This window comes from Brassica napus, chromosome A4, assembly GCF_020379485.1.
Source record: "Brassica napus cultivar Da-Ae chromosome A4, Da-Ae, whole genome shotgun sequence".
Lineage (NCBI taxonomy): Eukaryota > Viridiplantae > Streptophyta > Magnoliopsida > Brassicales > Brassicaceae > Brassica > Brassica napus.
The window spans coordinates 12747581-12773407 of NC_063437.1; the positions used below are offsets into that span (position 1 = coordinate 12747581).

A 25827-nucleotide genomic window follows, 5' to 3' on the forward strand; every position below is an offset into this window, starting at 1 on the left:
ATGAATATTTTTATTTTACTATAGAAGTTTTTCTATAATATTTTTAATTATTTTTATTTAAATTCATTTACTTTTAATTTCAAATTAAAAATCATAAAATCATAATATTTTATATATTCCATTAGTAATTAAATTACTATATTATGATAAATATAATTAAATATCTTAATATAAAAATATTTTTAATTTATAAAATAAAATTAATATGCATAAATAAATGATATATTTAAACTGAGCTGTTTTATAAAAAATTAAAAGTTATTTTAGTCAACGCAATACAAATCAATTTACATTACATAACCTTTACAAAATTGTTTTTAAAAAGGAAGTTTTTATAGTCATTTTAAAATAGTGATTTCGTGTTTAATATATGTCAGAACTTATCAAATCGTCGAATAGATCGTTACAGTTTGAATTAAATGTTATTCTTCACATGGTTAATTTTTCATAAATATAATAAAACTCAACTAAATTTGTCAAAAGTGAAAAAAGCAAGACTTGAATCAGTATGTGCGAAGGCATTAAATTAGACATATCAAAATAATTTGGAATGCATGTATGATTGCACAATAATATTAAGTTATCTACTAGTAACAAATTTGGTTTCTCATTAAGAAGAGTTGGTCCTCGCCGCAAGACCAGTGTCCTCAGGACTCAGGAGAAGGTGTGGCAGAGTTGTTTCCACGACGACATATACATTATTTATTATAATGTGATTTAGTTAATTAATCAAGATCCTAACATCAGTATCGTGCGAAGGTTTTTGGAGGTCCGAGTCGAGTTCAAAAAAAATTTACATGATATTTTTTAAAAAAAAATAGTTCTCTTTAAATTCGAATTATATAAAATATTTCTTTTGAAAAAACATATACATATATATAACACTAAAAAGTTTTGATTTATTACCTAAACATTTTCTAAATTTTATGCACCAGAATTTTATAAGCTAAAAAAATAAAAACTTTGGATTGAAATATTGTTCGCGGTTAAAAAGCTAAATTTTAGCATTTAAATTAAATACAATGAACTATATATTCAAAATATTATAATTTTTAATCAAATTCTATAAATATATTAAATAAATCTAACTCATAACATATATAAAGAAGATAAATATGGATCAATTATTTGCAGTTAATTAAAAGTAGAATCTTTATAGTTTTATATAAAATATAGTAAAATTGATCATAAATAACTATTTAAACAAAAGTTGAATTTAGAATCAAACAATAATAAAAATCTAACAAAAAAATGCATTAATTACCATGTAAAAATATTTTTTTTGTAATTAGAAACCCTAAAAATTTTACAAAATTTAAGTTTCTTAAGTAAATGCTTTTTTTAATAGTTTGTAAGCACGGCTCTGCCTAACATTGAACTAAGTGTGTAGAGATTTAAAGAATATAAAGAGAGTACAACCTAATCATTTGGTATTTTTAAATCAAGAGGTAAGAAGACGAAAATTTTAATTGGCTCGAACCGATATTTTAATGGAATGTAGGCGATCTTCTAAAGACGCCATGATTATTTTTTCCTTTAAAAAAAAAAAACGGGCCTCCGTGATTAATATTATTGTTTTGTTCTTTTTGTTTAAATTTCCCAGTTTCTCGTAATAATATCTTAAGTATACTTATGAGACCTGGAGACATGCTAGATATTGTCCATCATCTATTTTTCTAATCAGGGGTAATTCGACACCGGTAGTAATATCATAAGAGTGAATGTAATAACTAAGAAATTCATTTATCGTATTTCTAATAAATAAAAATAAGATAATTTGAAAGTGACACACTTATTTGATTTTTTTTTAAATTAACCTATTATCTATAGTTTTTTTTAGATTCCTTGATAATGATGAGATATGAAATTTAGATAAATTTTATTGAGTTTCTACATTATTTTTCGTCGGCATGAAAATATGAATAATAGAAAAAATTTGACTATGGATAGAAGTCGTAAGAGGAAATGATAAATACATAGTTTATTTGAATAAGTCAGGAAGAAGGTGGAATTAAACAAAACAGTAATAAGGATGTCATGTTTCTAAATAATAATAATAATAATAAATAATGGAATCTAACCCACAAGTAGCATTACTTTTTAAAGAGTTCAGATGATTGATAAAATTAAATTAATCATCTTATTAATACCTCATCCCCAACAATATAGAAAAACATGGTAAAAAGAAAAAAAAACGAAAAAGTGGTGGTTCACATGTCATCAACAATAAGCACCATCCATCGAAATATCGAATCATGGCATCCCTCTCAAAATTCTTATCCACACGACACGAGAAGCAAAGCAGCTCCAAAACAGTATCTTTGTCAGTTTGGTTCGACACGTTCAAATCTAGACAGCTTCAAACATTTGGGTCCTACCAATGATTTGTTATGATGGAGTCTGATTCTGATCCTCCCATATATAAAAAGAATATATGTAAGTGTAAATCATGATAATGACGACTTTGATGACAATTAATCCACTCATTAATTCCAAGCTTTAACATTTTTTATGTTTTGTTTTTAATATTCTTTTGGTTTTAAATATTATTTCCAAATTATAAGTTCTGATCCCTTTTACGGACATCAAATTATATGTATATAACAAAACACTTAGAGTATTACACACAACTTCCCCCCTATTTGCACTTCATATCCTATTTCTCTTTAATTTTTTTCCCTCTATCACTACCATTTTCCCTCAATTCAATGGTGTATCCCACTCTTTTCAGTATATTGAGCTAATTTGCTCAAACACTTAATTAAGAAAAAAAATAAGAATTTTAAACCCGGCTCTAAAATTATTTTTTCATTGTTTTTCCTCTACTTTAGGAATCTGAGATACAAACAAAACTATATATACTATTATTTGCGAATTAAATTTTTGGAATCGAACTCTCACGTTAGAATGATTAATATCGTTTATACCCTTAATGAATAAAATTTATAAATTAACTAAAACATAAAAACGAATTTAAAATTATTTGGTTAGATAAGTTATTATTAATAATAAAAAAACTTATCCAAAATCTGAAAGATATATTTTAAAATAAAAATAATTCCTATATATTTTGTGTTGTTATCCGAAAACATATTTTAATAAAAAATTTAAATACTAAAAAATTAAAACTAAAAACACACAGAAAACATATAACTGAATATTATTCATATATACTATTATTTGCGAAGTACATTTTTGGAATCGAGCTCTCACGTTAAAAGTTAGAATGGTTAATATCGTTTATACCCTTAATGAATAAAATCTATAAATTAACTAAAACATAAAAATGAATTTAAAATTATTTGGTTAGATAAGTTATTATTAATAATAAAAAAAACTTATCCAAAATCTGAAAGATATATTTTAAAATAAAAGATAATTCCTATATATTTTGTGTTGTTATTGAAAACTAAAAACATTAATATTATTCACAGAAAACATATAACTTAATATTATTCAAAAAATATTAATCATATTTTATACTCAATTATTAATTTTAATAAATAATTTTAGATAATTTTTTATTACATGTCAATAGAAAAAAAATTTAGTTGAGAGGTTTTAATGTTAAAGCCCCATAAATCTTCTATCTTTTACTATATTATATTAAAATAAATATAAATTCATGTATATAGTTTTATGTATATTTTTATGTATATAAATGTTTTGAGGATTATTTTACATAATAATAGATATTTTATTAAAATAAAAAACTTTAGCGTGTATAGAAAAATTAATATTAAATTAATTATTAAATATTTAAAAAGCGTGAAAATAACTTATTCAAATTTTTGAATTGATAATATATTTCTTTACAAAATTTTATAAAATTATTAAGCCCGCAAGTACGGGCAAAACACCTAGTTTAATTAATATAACTGAAACTAAATTATCTATATTATGTAAGTAGCTATTATATTGCTATAAAGCAAAAATAAAGTTTTATTATGACATTAAAAATATATGCTGAAAAAAAATTATGTGGATTTCAATAAAGTTTTATTATGACATTAAAATAAAGTTCTTTTCTTTTCATTTTCATATAGCGTTAAATTTCATTTTCGGTATATTTTTTTCACTTTTAGGTTTAGTGGTTGTAAATTTGAGGCGGCGAAAGGTGTAACATCGATATATGGTGATGCGGAGGTTCCTTTGCATCAAGACCTAGCTTTGTGGAGGTAGATGCAGGTCGTGATCCCCAAATTTTCTGTTATCTCCCAAGTTTTCTTTTCGGTTTTTGGTTTCAGTAGCGAGGCGGCTGCAGCTTTCTCGTGAGGAGGTGACTGATTGTTCTGAAGTTTTGTTGGAGATTAGATCCATGAATCTTACCTCTCTGCTATTAGTTTCTTTGAGGACATTGGCTTGAGCATGGGGAACTCGGGTTTTCTGATGGAGGTGGTGGAGGTAAATTGGTTGTGGAACGTGGCTTCGGCCCCTCTACATACCGGTTCTGCATCGGCAAAGACTCTTCAATTTGTATGCTTTTGTTTGGTCTTCGTTTCATTTTTTTTTTCATCGATATGTTATGTTTTTTTTATTTATTTTTTCGATGGAATTTACCCTTCTCTTCTTCAATTTTCTTGTCTAGTTCTTTTTGAAAATTACCTCTTCGTCCAGTTCGGGATAAATGGAGTTTTCGAAGAACAACAGTTTTAGTTGATGTAGCTGCTGCAGTAGAGGTTTAACTTTGGGCTCGTTTTATATTTTGAACTGGTTTGTTCTAGTTTTAGCTCGTTTTTATTTTCAGCTGTCATTGTATGTTTAAATAACCAAGAAATGATATGAATAGCTTAAAATATATGTAATTCAATAAATTTGGAACACCGAAAATTATAAAGGAAACTTTGCATCTTGAAGATTTTTCTTATATCACCAGAGCTAAATAATCTTCTGTATATAAGTTATTTTACATAGAAAAATGCAATCTTTTAAATATAATAAATATGCGATAAAAAATGAAAACGAATGTAATTGTATAATTAAGGACAGACTGAGTTGGAAGAATGATGAATGGATTGTCTGATCTTTTTCATCATCTTTCCGGCTTTGCGGCCAGCCAGACATATTGCTTTTTTTTTGTTCTAAATTTTATTTTATTTTGTTATTATTTTCTTACGCATACATAAAAGTGTAAAATGCATATACTCATATATATGTACGCGCAGTTAAATTGTGGATTCCACTAACATAATATATATAAATATAGTTTTTTGTTACTATTCTACTTCCAAGATTTTTTTTTCTATTCTACTTCCAAGATCTATATAAAAACATTTTAAAAAATTATATTTGTATGTTACAAAATATTTACTGATTTGTGCTTTTTAGTTTTTACCTATAATAATCAAGTTTTGTTTTAAGTAACTTTAGTTTAGTGAACGCGCAAGTGCGAGCAAAGATAAACCTATATTTTCATGATAACTGTTGTGAAATTTTACGATTAGAAATTAATAATCTATTCAAATTGAATATCTGAAAGCGATAATATAAATGTTAAGCCTTTTTCAAAAAATAATAATACAAACGTTCATAAATATATTTATTTTTTTATTAATATATTTTTGAATATATTTTACAGAGTACTGACATCAAAAACTAACTAGTGGAATTCTTATAATAAATTTTTCTTTCGAATTCTATATCAGATTTGTAGCTTTTTTTTTTTGAAAAGAAAAAATATTGTGTTTTCTTTAATGGTGTATAAAGTATGAGTGTTTTTTTTTGTTTTTGAAAAAGCTAAAGTATGAGTGCTCAAATAACTTCTCCAAATGTACTTCTAACTGTGTTTCATGTCTTAAGCATGTCCATAATTTAAGGTATCATCTTTAAGAAAAACAAATTAAAGGTATCATATTCATATCATATTCGTGATATATTCCAAATAGTTTCCACGCATAATCATCCCTCTAGATTAATTCTGTTTTTAATCAGTTAACCAATTTTCCTTTTATTTAAATAATTGTAGTGCATCTAGAATATGGCATTTAGACTTTTTTTTTGTTAGACTATTCCCCAATTCTAATTTTTTTAAAAGAAAGGAATATTACCTTGAAATGTAAAAGGGTGTAAATAATTGAATCAAATTGGATAATTAAGAAGAATAAATAATTGAAACACTTTGGCAAAGAGAAACCAAAATTTATAATAATAATAATAATAAATTTGATAAGAAAAATGACTTGATGAGGTCAAATTTTGACTTTGTAAACGACGAATGATTAGACACCCAAATTCTGGTCAGCGAAATATATCATAATTAATCGCATTAAGGTTTACATATTTATATATAAAAGTTAATATCACTAAAACCATATTCTATAACCGCTAACATATTTCATTCATACAATAAAAAATAATTGCTAGCGAATTTTATTTTTGGTGATATTAGTTATAATTTTAGAACAACATTAACCGTGAGTATTTTAATACTTTTTATTTTTTAGTTATGTTATTAAAATTTATTTTGTTAAAATAATATAAACTACTAGAATTTAAACACTTGTCACTTTAATCAGAAGACCGATTTTTCAAACTCTAGATAAAGGACCGATTCTCAACTGTTCACATATTTTTCTTTTTTTCTGATTTTTTTTTTCTAGAACTCCTCTACAACCCATAGTTGGAGGTGCTCTTAGCTGCCATTACCATTCCATGCTTATAATGACTACCTAATTCTATGTTTTCTCATTATGAATGCAACCCAATAATACGTTACGAAAATAATTTACGAAGTGGACAATTGGCTAATAGAATGCTCAAGACACGACGAGACGCTTCGAATTATTTTCCCAGAGAAAGGTCATAGTTTATTTCCGTTTATTTTACTGAACTTCATTCACAACTCTTTTATAATCCTCTACAGATGCATTCATTTCACTATTTTTTAATTAAAACTAGATCGTATTATGTTCGATCAAAATGTTTCCTGGATCTTACCACTACACAACACACATATGTACATAAATATTTGTTGTACGTATATCTAGGCAGACAAATACTTGGTCATTTTTTTTATTTTCTTGTAACTTGGCTTACATACTTGGTCATTTATTAACCTAAAAATATTGCATCATTGCTTGCGTTATGAAAGGTTCTCTGAAACAGGGAATTGCGTACGTGCGAGAGTCCATAGTCACTAATCCACTATGGTGATTCACTCTTCGCCTTGGAAATATACTCGACGATTTTGTAACGCTTTAACTGTCCAAGGAGTCTTACCACGTCCATTCACTATTCATGGGTTTCATTCCGTGCTACGGATTGGATAATTTTACGAGACTTAAAAGACTTGTTTACTGACGTTACAATAACTACATGAATTTTTTTTCATGTTTTGACTTCATTCAGATGATATTAGAAATCACTTTCTGATAAGTTACCCATTCTACGTGTAACTATAATTATGAAGTTTTTTTCTGGATATGTAACCGAAAAAATAAGTATAATTTGATGATTATATAGTCAAAAAAATTCTATTAAGTTTTGCACATATACCACAAACCGAAATTTACAATTCACTCACTCTCAGAGAACGCAATGTCTTTGTTGCGCCTCAGAATCATAACCGCCCATATTAGAGTGACCCCATGTAGGATCCAACATTCATTTGGGTTTGGTTCTGATTCTACTTGTAACGCCTCGACCGCCTATGACTAATGGATCTCCCACGCCCGCTCACTCGGCCCATGATCCCATTCCATACGACTGACGGTGCGTTAATTTTCGGAGGCTCAAAAGACTTGTTTGCTGATCTTGTAATCACTATATGATATTTCTCCGTGCTTTGGTCTCACTCACATGATATCATGAATCATCCTTCTACTACTCTAATTTAAATACGCTTAACTCTGAATTTTTTTATGGATGTGTAACCGAGAAGGTAAGTCCATTTTATTGGCATATGTAACCAAATCAATTCTATTAAGTGTCTGAATGGGAAGCGTAGAAAAAAACAGATCGCCCACCAAAGTGTTTCATCCACTTAAATTTGCCATTCATACAAAAGTTAATAAAACAAGTGTACTAAACAGTAAAAGTGAGAGTACCACTAGCAGTTAAAAATAACAAAGGATTTATGGTACACAAGCGGTACAACTCTTCTACCACAAATATGAAGTGGACCAAGTGGATAAAAGACAGACCATACCACTAATTTCTTTTGTTAATTCTAAAATATATTGTATCAATATCATAGCATTATGAATTTAATTCAATTTGATGGATTAAAAAACAGTTTTTAATTCGATTCACCAAACCATTTGTTTTTAAGATTTTAAGATATGTATGGATTTTAAATTTTTACAAGATATGTATTTTATTATTTGACATAATACTTTATTTTTTTAAATGAGTTATTCTCTTTCAAATTTTATTTAAAATATTCTACAATTTTATTTAATATTACCGTTAAAATTATTATATTATTTTACCTAAAATTATAATTATTTATAAGTCATCCAATTATATATTATAATTTAGAAGCTCAAATAATTACACTGTAATTTCTTAACAATGTGTTACTTTCAGATTTTTTAATATTTTAAATTTATTAAGTTAGTTAATATTAAATCTTAAACTGTTATACTGTTTTATCAAAACATAATTATTTTTAAATCATACAAAATTAGATATGTATATATATACATATATATATATATATTTCATTTTAAATCTCTGTATATGTATATTTTAAAAAAGTTCTATTATATTTTAAATGTAAAATATATAAATGAATTCTAAAAATTAATATTCTGAATTATAAAATTAAATAGTAATATAATTTATTTTTAATTTGTACAATATTTTGTACTACTTTTTATCCACTTTAACCATTCAAACATATATTTTGGACTGCTAGATCCGCTTGATCCACTCTTGTTCTGCTAGATCCGCTTGATCCACTCTTGTTCCGCTAGATCCGCAATGCTTGATCTGCTTTTTCCATTCGGAGCCTAAATCTTTTACATATATCACAAACCGGAATGTTATAAATTTGGTACCCCTTTCGTCTTGCTATATCTGCCACTTTTGATTCCACTTTTTTTCTTATAGCTTTGGTATAACCTCTGCAAATACGCCCATTTTTCATTTATTAGCCCAATGCTCGTTGTTTTCTGATTGAATGCAGATGATAATTAGAAGTACATATCTATACTCAAGTTTTTGTGTGTTGTAATATTATATAGGATTGAATATATACATCTGTAGTAAAACATGAATTTATTAGATAAAAATCTCAACAATGATAAAAAAAGTATCTCAACAATATAATAAACTAGGGTCGGCCCGCCTTACGGGCGAATCTATGTTATTATTTTTTTTGTACAATTTACATTTGACTTCATGAATACATCACTTAGGAATGTTCTCTCTAGTCATCTAAGTTCTCTGTTTATTTTCTGTTTCTGATTGAGAGTCAAGGCATTTTGGGTTCTTTCAAATTCACAAACTGCGAGATCTCAGATTTCTTTCATATAAAAAAAACAAAACGTTAGTATATCAAGTCTAAGGAACAATGGTAACTGAAGATAACACGTTCACTAATCTCATCTACAATTTTATGTTTTATTTTAATCAAGTTCTGCCTGATTGATGGAGCATGTACGTAACTTGAAGCTTCAATCACTCCTTGCCATTTATCTCTTCTAGGAGAATCTTGTTAAATAAAGCAGGTTTGCCTTTATCTTTCATAACCTTAGAACAGAAAACAATAAATGAGTTAGAAGCTGATTCGCAGGTTAATTTTTTTCCAAGCAATGGGCTGGTCTACCTGGCCAGTAAAAAACACGTCGGAGCCTGGTTTTCTCACTTAGGTACAACACAAACTACTTTGGGGATTCAAAAACCATTTTCATAACTATTTTCTCAAACTCCATACGATCGGGTTATATACAGCACAAACACAGAAGAATAAATTACTTGACAATAGGGTAAGCCTGAAATATGTTCTCAATGAAGTTTCATAAGTACAGGGGAAGTGAAACATGTATTTCTCTGAATATAATTTAATAGCTTGAATTTTTGACAGTTTCACTTTTGTCCAATAGCACCAACTGTCTGCAAAATTGAATAAAAAACTTTGCTCCAAAAAAAAACTTACATTTTTAGATTAAGCTAAGTTGAGCTTCCACCGTTCATATCATCTCCAAGACCATCGTTGTCTCCCTGATAACACTAAGACACACATTGTTATTCTGAAAGTACTGAAGAACGATATCTAATGTAGTTGCAAACTAATATATCAGGGACTCGTTGAAGATGCTTTGCAATATAATGAAACTGCTCAAAACCTCCAGCCTATAAAAGACAGAGTAACAAAACAGTTTCGTCAGCCTCATCAGTATCTTAACTCGACACTGGATCAAGATTCAACCTTTTTTAATCAATAAAAAGAACCAAAACAATTTTACATTGACAAACTAAAACATAATCAATAAACGATACCCAAATCATCTTCCCAGAATCGGAGCAACCGCACATGGACGGTGGAAGAGCAGTGACCAGTCTTCAAACTCGTAACGTCTGGGGTTAAGTACCAAATACGAAACGACGGCTGCTTGATACCAATGTTCTCGAGGACGATTCGGCTGAATTGATTTGATCTCCATTGTTGTTCAAGCTCGTTCATGGCGAAGATAGAAGACGACGGCTAACCGTAATTCTCACCACCACTGTTTGTCGTGTAGAAGAAAGTTTTTCAAAGGCTTCAAAATGGATTCAGACAAAATTAAAATACCATTCCTAAAACCTAAGCCCATACGCAAAGCCCAAATCAATTGTATTATAAGTTAAACTAGAACTTGATCCTGTGCATCCGGATATTCATTTTTGGTTTGTAAAAAAAAATATTTATCTATATAAAATAGTAATATATGTTTTTAAAATTTATATATATATATAATAATTATTTAATATATTTCTAAACACAATCATTTTAGAATTTATAATGAATAATTTTATTTTATTTTTTGAACCGTCAACTGTTATAACCCTATTTTTAAAATATAACTCGTGTGTTCGTGCAAATGTATTTTTTATGGATCAAAATTTTAATGTAAAATAAAATGGTTATCTATTTTTATATTTGATTTATACGATTAAATAATTCAATATATTATTTAAAATTTTGTGGTTTATATTATGTATTTTTATAACATTTTTATGTTTTTTAGACGTAGTTAATATACTAAAATAAAAAAATAACCACCCGTAATAATAAAATCTTGTTACATTTTTGACATTGATTAAGTATAATTTATTGTTTACCATATTATAGGAAACATTTTTTAAATAAATAAACATAATTTGTTATACTTTATTTTAGGAACATACATTAATTAAACTATAAAAGACAAAAATACTAAAAAGTAGGTAAATTTATTACTTCAGTGGCATTCAAATATAAATAACTTTGAAAACTAATGAGCAATTTATATTGGCACTTCTCTTTTAATAATAGAGATGAAACTGTGCGTTTTGATGAAAAGGACATGTGTCGCGCTCTTAGTCATCAAATTAATGACGTGGCACTCTAAGGAGAGAGACCATGTCTAGTTTATAATAATAGATAGATAGATAAATAGATAGATAGACTAGGTAATAATCGCTCCTTGCACGGAATGTGATTATTAGTTTCGTTATTTTTTAATAAGAGACATTAATCTGTTTAATCTGGATGTCGGTTCGGTTTTAAGTTGTTTTTTGGTTTTTAATCTCCTAAAATATAATTATCATTCTAAATCAATATTTATTTGGTTTCTTCGGTTAAAATGTTTGATGTTTTTTTTTTCCTGTGATAATCAAAAATTATTATTATTTGTTTGTTTTCATGTTATAAATCTTAGATAGTCGTGATGTCGAACCAATGGTTTCATATTATAGTTTCTAAACAGATAATCGTTAAAAAAAGAAAAGAAAATTATTAAGACAAATCATTTTACTACAATTTGGCCGGTAGTGAAAGAAGAATTAAGAAAAAGAATATTTTAACTTCCAAAAAAATTAGATATTTCAGTTTTGGTAAATACTTAGTTATAAGGTGCTCACGTCAATGTGCACATATATATGTATGTGTATGTAGAAGTATATAAAGATGGTTAATAAATATATAAAAATATCGTTAATTAATATTAAATAATATTATCTTTTCAAAATAATACATGAAAAATAAAATTCTTAAAATAAAATTATTCAAAAACAAAAATTTTGCAAAACTTATATAAACTATAACATATAACTTATATATAATTCTTAAAATATATGTGTATATATATATATGCATATAACATATCAAATTGGATATCTGTTTCTATAAATATTGATATTTGTGATTTGTTTTTTTTTTTACAGATATTGTATTTTAGTATTTGATTTGCTTCGTAGAGTAACGGATATCCAGATTTTTCGGTTCGAATCAAAACGGATAATGAATCAAATCAAAATTTATGAATAATTTGTCCAGTTCTGTTCATAAACAGTAAAAATAACGTAAAGAAGAACCATGCTTGTGAGTTTTAAATTAAAAAAAAAAACATAAAGTACATAGTGTGAACATATATATGTAGAGTTTGGCTGAGAAGCTCTCTACATGTGACATGTGTTCATTTTAGTGTGAACACATTTATTACAATGCTTGTATACGTGACATGTGTCCAGTTTAGTGTAAACACATTTATTACAATGCTTCAAGTGATTTACTCTTGGGTTAAACGCATCATCATAAGGTAAAAATCCACAATAATTCATGGCACTAAAAAGACTACCAATGCTTTCTTTGTTGGTTTTTAGCTAGTTACGGTTCATTTAAGTTCTTTAACTACTTTTAGTAATGTTTCAAAAGAGTGATAAAGAAAATAAAAAGTAATGTGTCAAAAGAAAAAAACTAGTTTTAATAAAACATTGAGCCTAAAAAACCCGGCAAACTTTATGCATGCATTTAAAAGGTTGATTGTTTAAAATAACAGAAGCTTACACAGTTTTATAAAGACTCGACAAGCTCAAAATGCAATTCATGAAATCAGATGTTCGAACGGAACAACAGTAAAAACTCATATGGAAATAAAAAAGGAGGCTGAGAGATTTTTTTTCTGACTTTCTGAACCAGAGTCCAGCTAGTTATCAAGGTCCACAATGGAAGAACTATGGGATCTTCTTGAATTCCGATGCTCTCCAGAGGACTGCTCTATGTTAGAGAAAGAAGTAAATAAGGAAGAAATTTGCAAGGTACTTTTCTATATTCCAACATATAAATCACCAGGGACAGTGGATTTCATTGTGAGTTTTTTAAAACCACTTGGAATATAGTAGGACGTGATTTTGTTGTTGCTATTCAGTCAGCTTTCAGATATGGTTTTCTTCCTAAAGGAGTAAACTCCACAATCCTTGCGCTTATACCAAAGAAATCTGACTCGTTGGAGATGAGGGATTACAGATCCATAGCTTGTTGTAATGTGTTATACAAGGTGGTGTCTAAGATACTTGCCAATAGACCGAAGGAGATACTTCCCCGTATTATCACTCAGAACCAGTCAGCATTTGTGAAGGGGAGGCTATTGATGGAAAATGTTTTGTTGGCCTCGGAGTTAGTAAAGTATTACCACAAAGAGGACGTGGCTCCAAGATGCGTAATGAAGATTGACATTTTTAAGGCACTTTACTCTGTCAGTGGGATTTTGTTCTGCAGAATTTAGGGGCTTTAGGGATCCCAGAGAGATTTATACATTGGATCTGACTGTGTATCACCACGCCATCCTTCTCGGTATAAGTAAATGGTGATATAGCTGGATATTTCCAAAGTACTAGAGGTTTGAGACATGACTGCTCTATCTCACTGTATTTGTTTGTCTTATGTATGAATGTTCTTTCTCATAAGATGGATAAAGCAGTGAGGGAGAAGAAATTCAAATTCCATCAAAGATGTAAAGCTCTGTCCCTAACTCATTTTTGCTTTGCGGATGATCTGATGGTCTTTGTTGAAGGATCAAAGGAGTCCATTGAAGGTGCTTTAACAGTCTTTAATGAGTTTCTTGTATTGGTTTGTATTAAGTATAAGTTTGGAGAAGTCAACTGTGTATATGGCTAAAGTTTCAGATATAAAGAAGGGAAGAATCAGATCAAATTTCCCATTTGCAGAGGGGAATCTTCTGGTTCGATACTTAGGGCTTCCACTCATGTCTCAGGCGATGAAAAAGCAAGATTATTTGCCTCTGGTCGAGAAAATAAGAAGAAAGATAAGCACGTGGACTTGTAGATTCTTATCTTATGCTGGAAGACTTTAATTGATTAAAACCATCTTGATGAGCATTGTTAATTTCTGGGCAGCAGTGTTTAGACTTCCAAGTAAGTGCATGAAAAAGATTGAGCAGCTTTGTTCAGGTTTCCTTTGGTCTGGACCAGTTCTAAAAACAGCAGGAGCAAAGGTGGCTTGGAAGGACATATGTAAAGAGAAGAATGAAGGGGGTTTAGGGATAAGACCGTTAAATGAAGTAAACATGGCATATGGCTTGAAACTCATATGGAAAATGCTATCAGGCGACTCTTTATGGGGAAAATGGATAAAGATGTATCTTCTCAAACAAAAAAAGTTTTTGGGAGATAAAAACTAATACTCAAGTGGGTTCTTGGATGTGGAGGAAGATATTGAAATTAAGAGAAGTGACGAAGAGTTTTTATAAGAAAGCTGTGGGAAATGATCGTCATACCTCATTTTGGTATGACAGATGGTCTGACAGAGGAGTGATCTTGGATCTATTGGGGGACATAGTGATTATTGATAATGGAATTAGAAGAGCAACTACAGTGGAGAAAGCAGTGCTGAGAGTTCAGAGAAGAATAATGTATCGCACTGCTGTTTTGAATGATATAGAAGCTGATCTCACTGCGCTTCAAGGGAAGATTGGCAATACTATAGAGAATACAAGTCTGTGTGAAACATGAATCAGGTTTTAAATCAAATTTCTCAACCTATGAGACTTGGAGGATGGTGAGAGAAACAATAACTCAATGTGATTGGGCTAAAGGCATTTGGTTCTCTCCGGCTACTCCCAAGTTTTCGTTTATGGCATGGCTAGCGATGTTGGATAGAATGTCAACAATGGACAGTCTCACGTTGGAATCAAGGAGTCGATACTGTCTGTGTGTTGTGCAAGAATGCTCATGAGTCAAGAGATCATCTATTTTTTGAGTGCTCATTTACCTCTAAGGTATGGGCACATCTGGTTAAGGGAATTCTGTGTAATGATTACACAAAAGACTGGCATGAAGTCGTGCAGTTGATCACTGATTCGTCCATGGAAAAGAAAAAGCTATTTTGCATTCAATATTCTTTTCAGGCAGCTATTCATACATTATGGAGGGAAAGAAACAAGATAAAGCATGATGACAAGCCGATGCCGTTGCCTGCATTAAAGAAGATGTTAGATAAAGGGGTCAGAAACCAACTAAGTTTGGTGAGAGCAAAAAAGGGAAAGTGTATGGAAGAGGTTTTGCAATTTTGGTTTCGTACAAGATTGTGAATATATTTTGGAGCTACGAGTCTAAGTGGTAGAAGGAGTCAGTTTGTTTATATAAAGGTACACTTGATGTAAGAATGTTTTTTTGATGAATAAAAATTTAACATTCATTCAAAAAAGAAAAGTTGATTGTTTCTAGTTTTTAGAATAGTTTTTGTTTTTCAAAAACTATATTTTCACCCAATTAAGTTTTTTGAAAAATGGCTTTATCAAAATCTAGGAAAACTAGTCTTTTAAATAACTGTCACTTTCTAAACAAAAACCAAAAACCAGTTTTTTTTAGTTTTCTTGCTTGAAACGTATTTCACATTTATGTATTATTACAAATATAACTTATGTAAGTCACGATATGGATAATAACTAAGGCACTTTACTATGATATATAACACATTAACACGTAACACACTTCACTAAGGCGTTCTTAATTGCTAGTACTAATCCTTGAGCACATCTAAAATTGTACAGTTATCTATATTATATAAAACTGAAATATACATTAAAATTGTTTGGAAACATGGATATCACTATAAACGAGAATTGTTTGTAAACATGGATAGCAGTATAAAAAAATTAATGCAGTGTTATTTTAGTAATGTCAGTAATAATTATATTAATTATCTTTTCATATTTTATTTAATTTAACATTTTTATTAATTATATTACATTAATAATACATCACATCATTAATTATATTACCATAATAATAATAATGCATATTTTATTTATTAGTCAATCAACACTAATATGTAGATGTCACTCACACTGACGACAATTCGCAAACCTTCTTCTACACTGCCTTGTGTCTTTTATCTTTGAACTTGGATGCTATAATCATCCAACTGGATATCAGTAAAACAAAGACATCACTCCCTTTTCATCAGAATTTAATGAACACAATTTTTAAAGGACTAACTTGTTAAAGAAAAGTAGACCTTGGAATTCTCTGATAAATTTCTCTTCGGTTAGTCAGAAAAATCTGCAATGTCAAACAAATTGAAATCTTTCCTCAAGGCTAAAACCAATACAAACCCAATCTGGTCCACCAGAAAATGGGGAATAAGGGAGGTTGAGTTTCAGTAACCTTAAGGTGAGTAAGCGGAGAGAAAGAGAAAGAGTTGACAAACTTTTTCTAAAAGTCAATTATAGCCTTCCTCAGATAGTCTTCCTTGTGAATGTTTCTTTTGCAAAAATCTTCTTCTCTAGATTTCTATCTTTTTCTTCAACACCAGCAATGTGTTTCTGAGAAGAAGAGGATAAATCTCGGTGTCCAGAGTTCCATATCACATGATGATGGCTTTTGCAGAGATGGTGATGAAAACCTTGGGTCTTCAAAAACGTTACAGTGCTGATAAGCTTTAAAATCTCTTAGAAGCAAAAGATTTATCACAGTTTTTTTGGGGAAGAAGATTATAATTTTACTGAAGCTTACATCTCTATCTATAGGTAAAGATTCGTAACCTCCAAAGAGAGCGAAAGTGTTATTAAATGTGAGTTAGTGGAGGTGATGATTTAATGGAATAAATGAGAACTTTAATTATGATGATAAGCTGATTGAACGGAAGCGATACATTGCATATTGAACTTGATCGATATGACGGCGATGTTATCTTTACGATGAGAATGAGAATGAGAATGGAGGATGAGAAGAGCCTAATAACATATGTCCGTTACAGACAAACACACAAAAATCCCATCGAATGAATCAGATGAGAAAACTAAAGCCAAGTTTAAAACTCCACGAGAAACAACTTTTGAAAGTTAAGCATATGATGCCACATGTCGCATTTTAAGATACTTTCTGTTAAAGTGGCTTCATGAAAAGTGAAAAAACTCAACTTTATTATAATAGATAGATTTCACAGCGGTGTAATTTTTTTGTCTAATAACTTAACCAGTTAGCTTCATATAAAAAGATCATATTTTTGTCACCATTTGACTCATTTTTGTATTAGTACTTTAGTGAAAAATCTGTTGTTTTTTAAAGTTTTGGTTTGAAAACTAAAAAATGAAAAAAATGGAAAAACACTGTGACCCAACAAAGATCAAAACTTTCTTGAAAATGCTGTGTCATTGTCCCCTACGTTCCAAACAAACAAAAATATGTATCCGTATTTACTATTGTTAGTCCTGTCCAAAAAGAAAATATATGAACTTTGTCGCACTAATGTTTTGTATACCAAGATAAATAAGTCTCTGTAGCACTCACAAAATGCATACGGCCTTACAATACACACATTTGCTCTTTGTTCGTCTGCACTTAAAACAAATTATACTAAAAAATTTCGTCCATCATTTATATACTTTCTTGGTCGTGATTGTGTAAATATTGCAATTGTCATATAGATGTTAATATATTATGGAAATAGAGTGTACAATCATCGATGAATGACGAAGTCCAGTCATGCAAGTGCTGCTGATGAACAACACCCTAGTATTAACATCGTTTCAATCGTATTCATATAATTATCTCATCCAAATTTGAATAGTGATAGTCATCGTATAAATTGACCATATATACAATGGGAAGCTTTGTTATTGATATAGTAAGAATAAATTTGGGTTACACACACTGGATAAGGAACTAACATTTAACTACAATCACATAAAAGTATATAAAAATTAATATATTAATGCATGTATTTACAATATACTCGATGTCTTTTGGATCTGTCTAAGTACTTGTAATTTCAGTTTATAAACCATATCTGAGATAAAATTTGAGAATAGACAATTTCTTGAGTATTCTGGTTTTAAAAGAATACTTTCAAATTAAACATAGAGTACTTGGGAAAAAAAAATTAGACATCCCTAATATATTAATTGAAGATCTTTTAAAAAATTATAATCTTAATTTTTTATTGATTACAAAACGATATTGCTTATATGTCATTCTCTTAAGTCTCTTAATTTCTGATGCGCTATCACTACAAAAAGTTTAGCCAAACTTTAGTCTAATATTATTGATACATACATACGGATCAAATCATTTATGACCCAATATACAATTGTCTCATACAAAAAACACCAAAAAACCTCATGAGTATAAAATAATGATATCAAGATAGCGCAAATATGTAATATAGCTTTCCGTAGGTAACGTTTTGATAAAAACTAAACACATAAGTTAAAACTAAGTAATGATATTGGCCATATCGATTACTATTCAAAGGTTCTTCATCATAATACATAGCAAGTTGTCTATGTATTATGAGTAAGGTTCTTCAGCTGTCAAACATTTCTTCCAAAATCTGAACCTACACCATAGAAAAATGAAAAACAAATCACAAGAGTATTAAACAAATCATAGATTTATTGTGGCGAATGTGATTCTTTTTGGATAAAAATATGGATCGTGTACAATCTGTCTAAATCCATTCAAAGACCATGTAGTAAACGAAAAATGAATCATATAATGTTCATTATTATTATGTTCATCACATAAGCTAAGTAAACGGGTAAATATGTATTTAACAATTCCAAAAATCCTTTCATGATTTCATTCGTAAAATATTTGAAAACCATATCAGGGGAAAACATAATTAATATAAGGTTTGTCTATTATTGATGTTGGTTAAGAGTCATTTTAGTTTCAATTGAAATGAACCATAATCAATCAATTTCAATTGAAATGAACCATAATCAATCAAATACTTTCGGTCTTTAGTGTTAGAATGAAGAAATCTTTTATCACCGTGATATACACATTTAGAATAATTGGAATTTAGGCAAGTATAATTTATGTGTTTTGCTATTAAAAAATAATAATACACAAAGCTTAATCACCAAACGATTATATTTATCGAATATTTATGCTTGCTACACAATTCTTCACTAGGTAAATATGAGAACTTATATTGAAGACTAAAAAAATATGTTGGAACTTGGACCAAGGAATTCAATTTGTAGCTGTCTTTTTATTCCCTTAAAAAAAGAAGCCTAACCCAATTTCCTTGAAAAAATATGGAAATTTTTTTATTTAAAAAATAATAATTGTATTTTTATTGAAGACTAAAAATTCTTTTGTTACCTTGATTTTCAGCGTCTACAAACTTAATGATTGTATTTTTATTAGTTAAAATAACTTATATTCTATGTATAATTGGAATTCAAAATAGAATTCCTTGGAAATTTGATTTTTTAAACGTAAGAAAATAACAATTTTATATTTATTTCCTTAAAAATAAGCCTAACCCAATTCGTAGTTATCTTTTTAATATTTTAATTTTCTATCTTATGTAAAAATGTAAAACTCTGAAAATTAGTGTAAAATATTTAAGACCAAATATATCGCCCACTATAAATTCTAAGTTTTTATCGACAGTTTCAGTTACAATTGTTCCCGGCCCAATATATAGATAACTATATAAACATTCTAAAATTGTATACATATAAAAAATCGATCATATATAATTTTTAAATTTGTCAATATTATACTCTCCCCGTTTCATAATATATGATGCTTTGGGTTAATACACAAAGATTAAAAAAAAAATTAATTTAAAAAAAAAACAGTACTTCTAAAGATATAATTTTAGAATTATTCAACCAATTATAAAAATATTTGTAAAATTTAATTGGTTGAACAGTTTCTAATAAAATAAAAATTAACATTAAAATCTCAAACATATTATATTTTGAAACAACATAAATCTTATAAAACATCATATAATTTGAAATAGAGAGAATATGTTTTATATTTTAATTATAAAAATTCATTCTGCGCAAGGCGCATGTTTATCCTAGCAGAGTAATATTACTAAGAGCGCCAAAAATGTTAAATTAATAAATATATAATGTAGGTTGGTATAATAACATTGCCATGTGGCCCCTTCATGCCTCAATCCAACAAACACATGATATAATATCAATCCTTAGCCCCAATATGATATATATATATACAAGGTTGTTCCAAAATACATTTGCATGTTACAATATATTTTTATTTATGGCCAAAACAAAAGATAATGTCCTCTCTTTTCCCATGTGATGAAAATGTCACCCGTCTTGTATATCTATATCCCCACATGACAATACATGCCATCTCATCAAATTTGTCATTTCCCTGTATGTACAGTCTATATAAGTTTTTAGTGTTTTTTGTTCAAATGTTCTTGGATATGTTTCTTATTTTTTATTTACACGCATGGAAATATATTATAATTTATTATATGTTATGATGTGAAAAGACTGATGATTTTATATATATAATAGCTAGTAGTATCGACTCACAAAATGAACTATATTTAACATGTATTAAGTTACGCATATATTTCAGAAGTTTGAAACACTATTACCGAGTTGATCCGTTGTAGACCAACAAATGTACCGGTGGATTTATAATTGTGGATTTACAATTTCATTTTTTCTCTTTAAAACACACACATTATGTGTTTATAAAATAAGGTATGTGTTAGTTCGGCGACCAGTTACCGTATAGCAAGAGCGTATAAAAATTCTATAGATTAATAATGTTAAAACTATAATATTTTATTAATTGTTTTTTAGATTTATATATTTTGATGTATTTTTAAGAAAAAAATAAAAATATTTGATTTTACAGTATATATACATTGATTAAATTTTATAAATACAATTTTATGTTGTTCTTATTCGATTATTTGGTGTAAAAAATATACACCGTAAATTTAGATGCATTAAATGTGAAATGAAAAAATAACATTAAAATATTTTGAAGTGTTTAAAAAAATTAAAAATAAATTTCACTATGAATAAAAAAACTATACATATTTTTAATTACTAATTTATGTTTACATAGGGACCATATATTTATATAAGGTTCTTGAAAAAAAAATTATTATCTTATTAAAATTGTGTCATATTTTACATTATCCCAACAAGGAGCTGGTGAAATTTATTAGTTTATCGAGTATTATTTTATATAATTTATACTGTATATATATGTGTGCGGGCGCGGGGTGCAAATGTTGACAAATTATGTATACAATGAATTTGTTTTTTTTTTCAAAGGTAATGAAAGAAATATACTAGATATGCAAGTTATATTGTCATACAAAATTCAGTTCTAATTAAGTAATTAATTAAAAATCACATTAATAGTAAGTGAAATTTTCTGATTTAATAAATAGATCATGTAAAATATATAATATATACAACAAACATAGATTATATTCTATGTCAGACATTACTTAATTGAATTATAACTTCTTCTTCTTCTTTTTTTTTTTCCAAATTGCGATCAATACAGTAGAGATCGGTTATGGTATTGCCTGATTTGGTTGATCTCATTTATGCCGAAAGTCACAAACCAGAATCACAGACAAATCTGAATGTCGGGTAACTACACGTATAGTTTTGCCGATTAATCACTTTCTAATTAGTTAATGTAATAATCACGCTTTGCAATTTTCAAAAAGGTGGATTTGTCTTTCAGTTACTTAGAAACAACTCATCCTATCCTCACCTACTAGCTCCACATCTTTGAACAGACTATATAATTAAGTATATTTTGTAACAATCTATACATTATTTAAAAAAAATTCAAATTACATATATATCACTTGTTCTAGCTGCCACATACTACATTAAACTTTTATACTGTTGTTTTGTTTAAACTGCTTAGCGATCGCTGAAAGTAGACTATTTGACAGACTAAAACACTAGACAAATCTTGTAAACAGGTTCAGTAATAATAAAGAATAAAACGGTTTGAAATATATATTTTAAATATAAAAATATATATTCTATATTTAATTCATGACATTTAAGCATAAAATATAATGAATTGTAAAATATATTAATTTTTAAACAGGTTCAGTAATAATAAAGAATAAAATGATTTGAAATATATATATTTTAATATTTAAAATATATATTATATTTAATTCATGATATTTTTGCATAAAATATAATGAATTATAAAATATATTTAAATATAATTTTTATTACTGCACTATAAGCACTAATATTATTCGTATCGATCCTTCAATCATGCAAAGATCATTTTTAGATGTTTCATTTTGTTGACAAAAATATAATAGATGTATCGTTTTAGTTTGATCGACAGAAGAAAAATCAGATACCCCAGTGGGTTTTAGATGATTGAAAGTTTAATTAGTCAAGCGCTGTTCGATGTTCGAACGTCTATTAACGTTTAACAGGTTTTTACAAAATCTTTTAAAATTGGTTGGATGATAAAAGAGCAAAGTTATAGAACAAAGAGATATCTGATTTCTAATACTGCATCCACTAATGTGTTAATATGAACAAATCCTGGTCGTAGCCTAAGTTACCAAAAAAAAAAAAAAAATCCTGGTCGCCACATCCATATCTAGTCTACGTGGTTATATTTAAGAGCAAATTAGCTCAATACCCTAAAAAGAGTGGGATACCATTGAATTGGGGGAAAATGGTAGTATTGGGGGGAAAAAAATTGAAGGGAAATAGGGTATAGAATGCAAATAGGTGAGAAGTTGTGTGTAGGGAGTACAAATACTCTATATTTAAACTTGCCTTTTGACTTCTATAGTAGTCTTCATTGACTTTGAAGTCGTCTAAACGAAATTGCTCACTGCGTGCACTACAAAGTAAAACATAAACGTATCATTTTGAAATTTGTTATAAATCTGATTAAGAGAAAGAAATAAACGAATGTGAACACTAGAAGATATATTGTGAAATAGTTAGGTTTTGAGTTGACTGAACTCCAAAATTAATGAGAAAGATATTGGCCGCACACGATTTTTAGTTAGGTCAATAAATAAATGAAACTATATAGGGTAAAAATTATAAAGAAACTGAAGGTTCAATTTTATTTTCATTCGAAAAAGATCTGCAGCATATACACGTGCGGACTGCGTCACTTTCTCTCCAACAGCTATATACCAAAATACAATTCTGGTAATAAAAATACATCAAAATGACAATATAAATATATAAATAAAATGTTAAACTTGAATATAACCGGACTATCGTTCCTCGGCATCACGGTCGTGGAACGACAGTCGGAAAACCCAGTTAGAAACTGTAGTCGTTGTCTTCTTCCTCGAACTCTTTAAGCTTTGGCTTTCACCAACTTGGCAACTTCTACTTAAGGTTCCATTATCAACGAACTTCTTTAATCTCTTCAAAGCAAGCTTCAATGTCTCCTCACTCATGTTCGCGAAACAAACCCTAAACCAGCCAGGTTCTTCACAATGGCACGACGAACCTGGAGAGATGTTGAGCTTCACTTCGTAAACAATCTTCTTCCAAAGATCCATCTCGGCTTCGAACGTTTTGGAGCTAAGGAGATGTCTCATGTCGACCCAACAGAAGAGTCCCGCATTGCTCTTGAGACATCCGATCCCTATGGCCTCTAGACCCGTCACGAGCATTCTTTGCCTATTCTTGAGCCGTCTTTGGTTTTCTCTAAGGTAGTTTTTGGTGAACTTCTTGTCGGATAATAATGAGGATAATAGATATTGTGTTTGGGAGGAGACAAGGCCGAAACTAGACATTTTTGTAGCGGCAGAGATGACATCTTTGTCGTTGGAGTAAATAGCTCCAACTCGAAAACCAGGGAGGCCTAGATCTTTAGATAAGCTATAAACAATGTGGACACGTTTAAAAACATCTGTGTTTTCGAGTTGGTTGGTTTTAAGAATCTCCATGACACTGATGAATTCTGAAGAGCTAAAGGCTGTTCCTGAATAGATCTCGTCGCTTACTAGATGTATATTCTTATTCTTAGAGATGAATTCAAAGAGAATGTTAAGTTCGGTTTGGGTTGTTGTCGTGCCCAAAGGGTTAGATGGGTTGGTTATGAGAACTCCTTTGACGTTTAGGTTAAGCTTCTTGGCTTGCTCGTAGGCTTCTTCGAGTGCAAGTTTTGTTATGTGAAACCCGTTACTACTTGTGCATTGGATCGGTACAATCTCAACCCCAGTTCGCCATTTTAGATCTCTATCAAACCTGAAGCATAAAAAGGTAGGAGACTCTAAGTTAGGTTGAGTTTAAAGCAATGATAAAACTGTTACGTATGAGTGAAGCAAACATTGTAAGAATGAAGCAAACGTTGTACTAACCCTGGATAGTACGGCGTGGGAAGCAAGAAAGCGTCTCCAGGATTTGCAAGACAAAACATTAGAGTTTCGTTTGCAGAAGTGGCTCCAGCCGTGAGGACAAGATTGTTCGAATCGAAAGAAACACGGGTTTGTCTATTTTCGGACATGAAATCAGCCAACGCCTGAAAATTATTCCGACCATTCAGTAAATGGAAATAAATTTTATTGATCGTTCTTGCAATCATGATATGTATAATAATGAACTTACTTTTTTGAAGGAAGAGAGGCCATGATAGTCTTGAAAGAGAGCGAGTTCCCGGAAAATAGACTGTCCGTCTCTCTTGAAACTGGCCGCGTCCGGGTTTTGTATAAGCCATGACTCTAAAAGATCGAAGCATAGCTGCAGAAATAAAAGTAAATAAAAATAAATATTATTTTCTGAATACATAAAATATGGTTTGATATCTATTAGTTATCACATGTACATGCAGTTGAGTAATATTTGTTACCTGATTTTCCGCAAGACCCATTTGGATAATGCCGTGAGGATTCTTGACAACATCATGAGGGTTCTTCTCATACTCTTCCCATCCAAGGAAATACGAAGAGTCTTGGCCATGACTGTTGCATGTAGCTTTTCTTGACAATAGATCCATTTCCTTTCTTGTTTTCTTTTCTCAAAAGATTTAACAGTTAATCGACAAACCAAGAACTAGAGAGAGAGAGAGAGAGAGAGAGAGAGAGAGAGAGAGAGAGTTGTTGTTGTAGGTAAGCTACGAGAGGTCTAAGAATGTTTGCATGTGTATATATAGATAGTTTCATGCTACGCCAAAATACACAAAGGGGAAAATGGATGTCTCAACAAAAAAAGAGATGGGAGTTCTTCTTTTTCTTTGGGCTTCTTTTTATTTGCAGTATTATATCTGTATATCAACATAGGCTTCTTTTGATTTTTAAGTGATTTGCAATTATAACTTTAAACTTGTTTTTTGTTCATCAACAAATTATACATTCACTTTATCAAAAAGAACGATGATACGGTAGCACATTGCCACATACCAGTAAATTATGAGTCGGTTATATAATTTTAAATTATATATATTGGCATTTGAAAAAGTTTTACATACGAATTAGATAAATAAGAGTATGTAAAAGTGAAAGCGATGAAGTAACGAGGACGCCATGCCGACAAGAAAGCTACATGTGAAATGGAAACTTGTATATAAATAATGTGACCCACAGAAAGAAAAAAAAGAGATTATTTATATATAAGGAAAAAAAGGGAAACATGTCAA

General features: G+C 29.2%; 1 protein-coding gene and 2 long non-coding RNA genes across 3 annotated transcripts; 1 reads left to right on the forward strand and 2 right to left on the reverse strand.

Annotated features, from left to right (window-relative positions):
* Positions 1–3912: 3912 nt before the first annotated feature.
* LOC125607993 lies at positions 3913–4853 on the forward strand. Its single transcript, XR_007339038.1, has 2 exons — positions 3913–4476; positions 4589–4853. It is a non-coding gene; the product is annotated as an uncharacterized LOC125607993 (long non-coding RNA).
* Positions 4854–9440: 4587 nt separating this feature from the next.
* LOC106449805 lies at positions 9441–10717 on the reverse strand. The gene is made up of 3 exons (XR_001289285.3): positions 10444–10717; positions 10100–10296; positions 9441–9693 (listed from the first exon to the last, which is right to left on the reverse strand). It is a non-coding gene; the product is annotated as an uncharacterized LOC106449805 (long non-coding RNA).
* Positions 10718–23281: 12564 nt separating this feature from the next.
* Positions 23282–25293, reverse strand: LOC106449806 (1-aminocyclopropane-1-carboxylate synthase 4). Its single transcript, XM_013891501.3, has 4 exons — positions 25042–25293; positions 24801–24932; positions 24554–24714; positions 23282–24440 (listed from the first exon to the last, which is right to left on the reverse strand). Exons 1-4 carry the CDS (start codon positions 25186–25188, stop codon positions 23456–23458), a joined length of 1425 nt encoding a protein of 474 aa, XP_013746955.2. The 5' UTR covers positions 25189–25293; the 3' UTR covers positions 23282–23455.
* Between the last annotated feature and the right edge of the window lie 534 nt (positions 25294–25827).

Coding starts and splice junctions, on each gene's coding strand:
- LOC106449806 (XM_013891501.3), bottom strand. CDS start 25,188: ATGGATCTATTGTCAAGAAAAGCTACATGCAACAGTCATGGCCAAGAC. Junction 24,715..24,800: donor GCCTCTCTTCCTTCAAAAAA/GTAAGTTCATTA, acceptor AATAATTTTCAG/GCGTTGGCTGATTTCATGTC. Junction 24,441..24,553: donor CCCACGCCGTACTATCCAGG/GTTAGTACAACG, acceptor TTTATGCTTCAG/GTTTGATAGAGATCTAAAAT.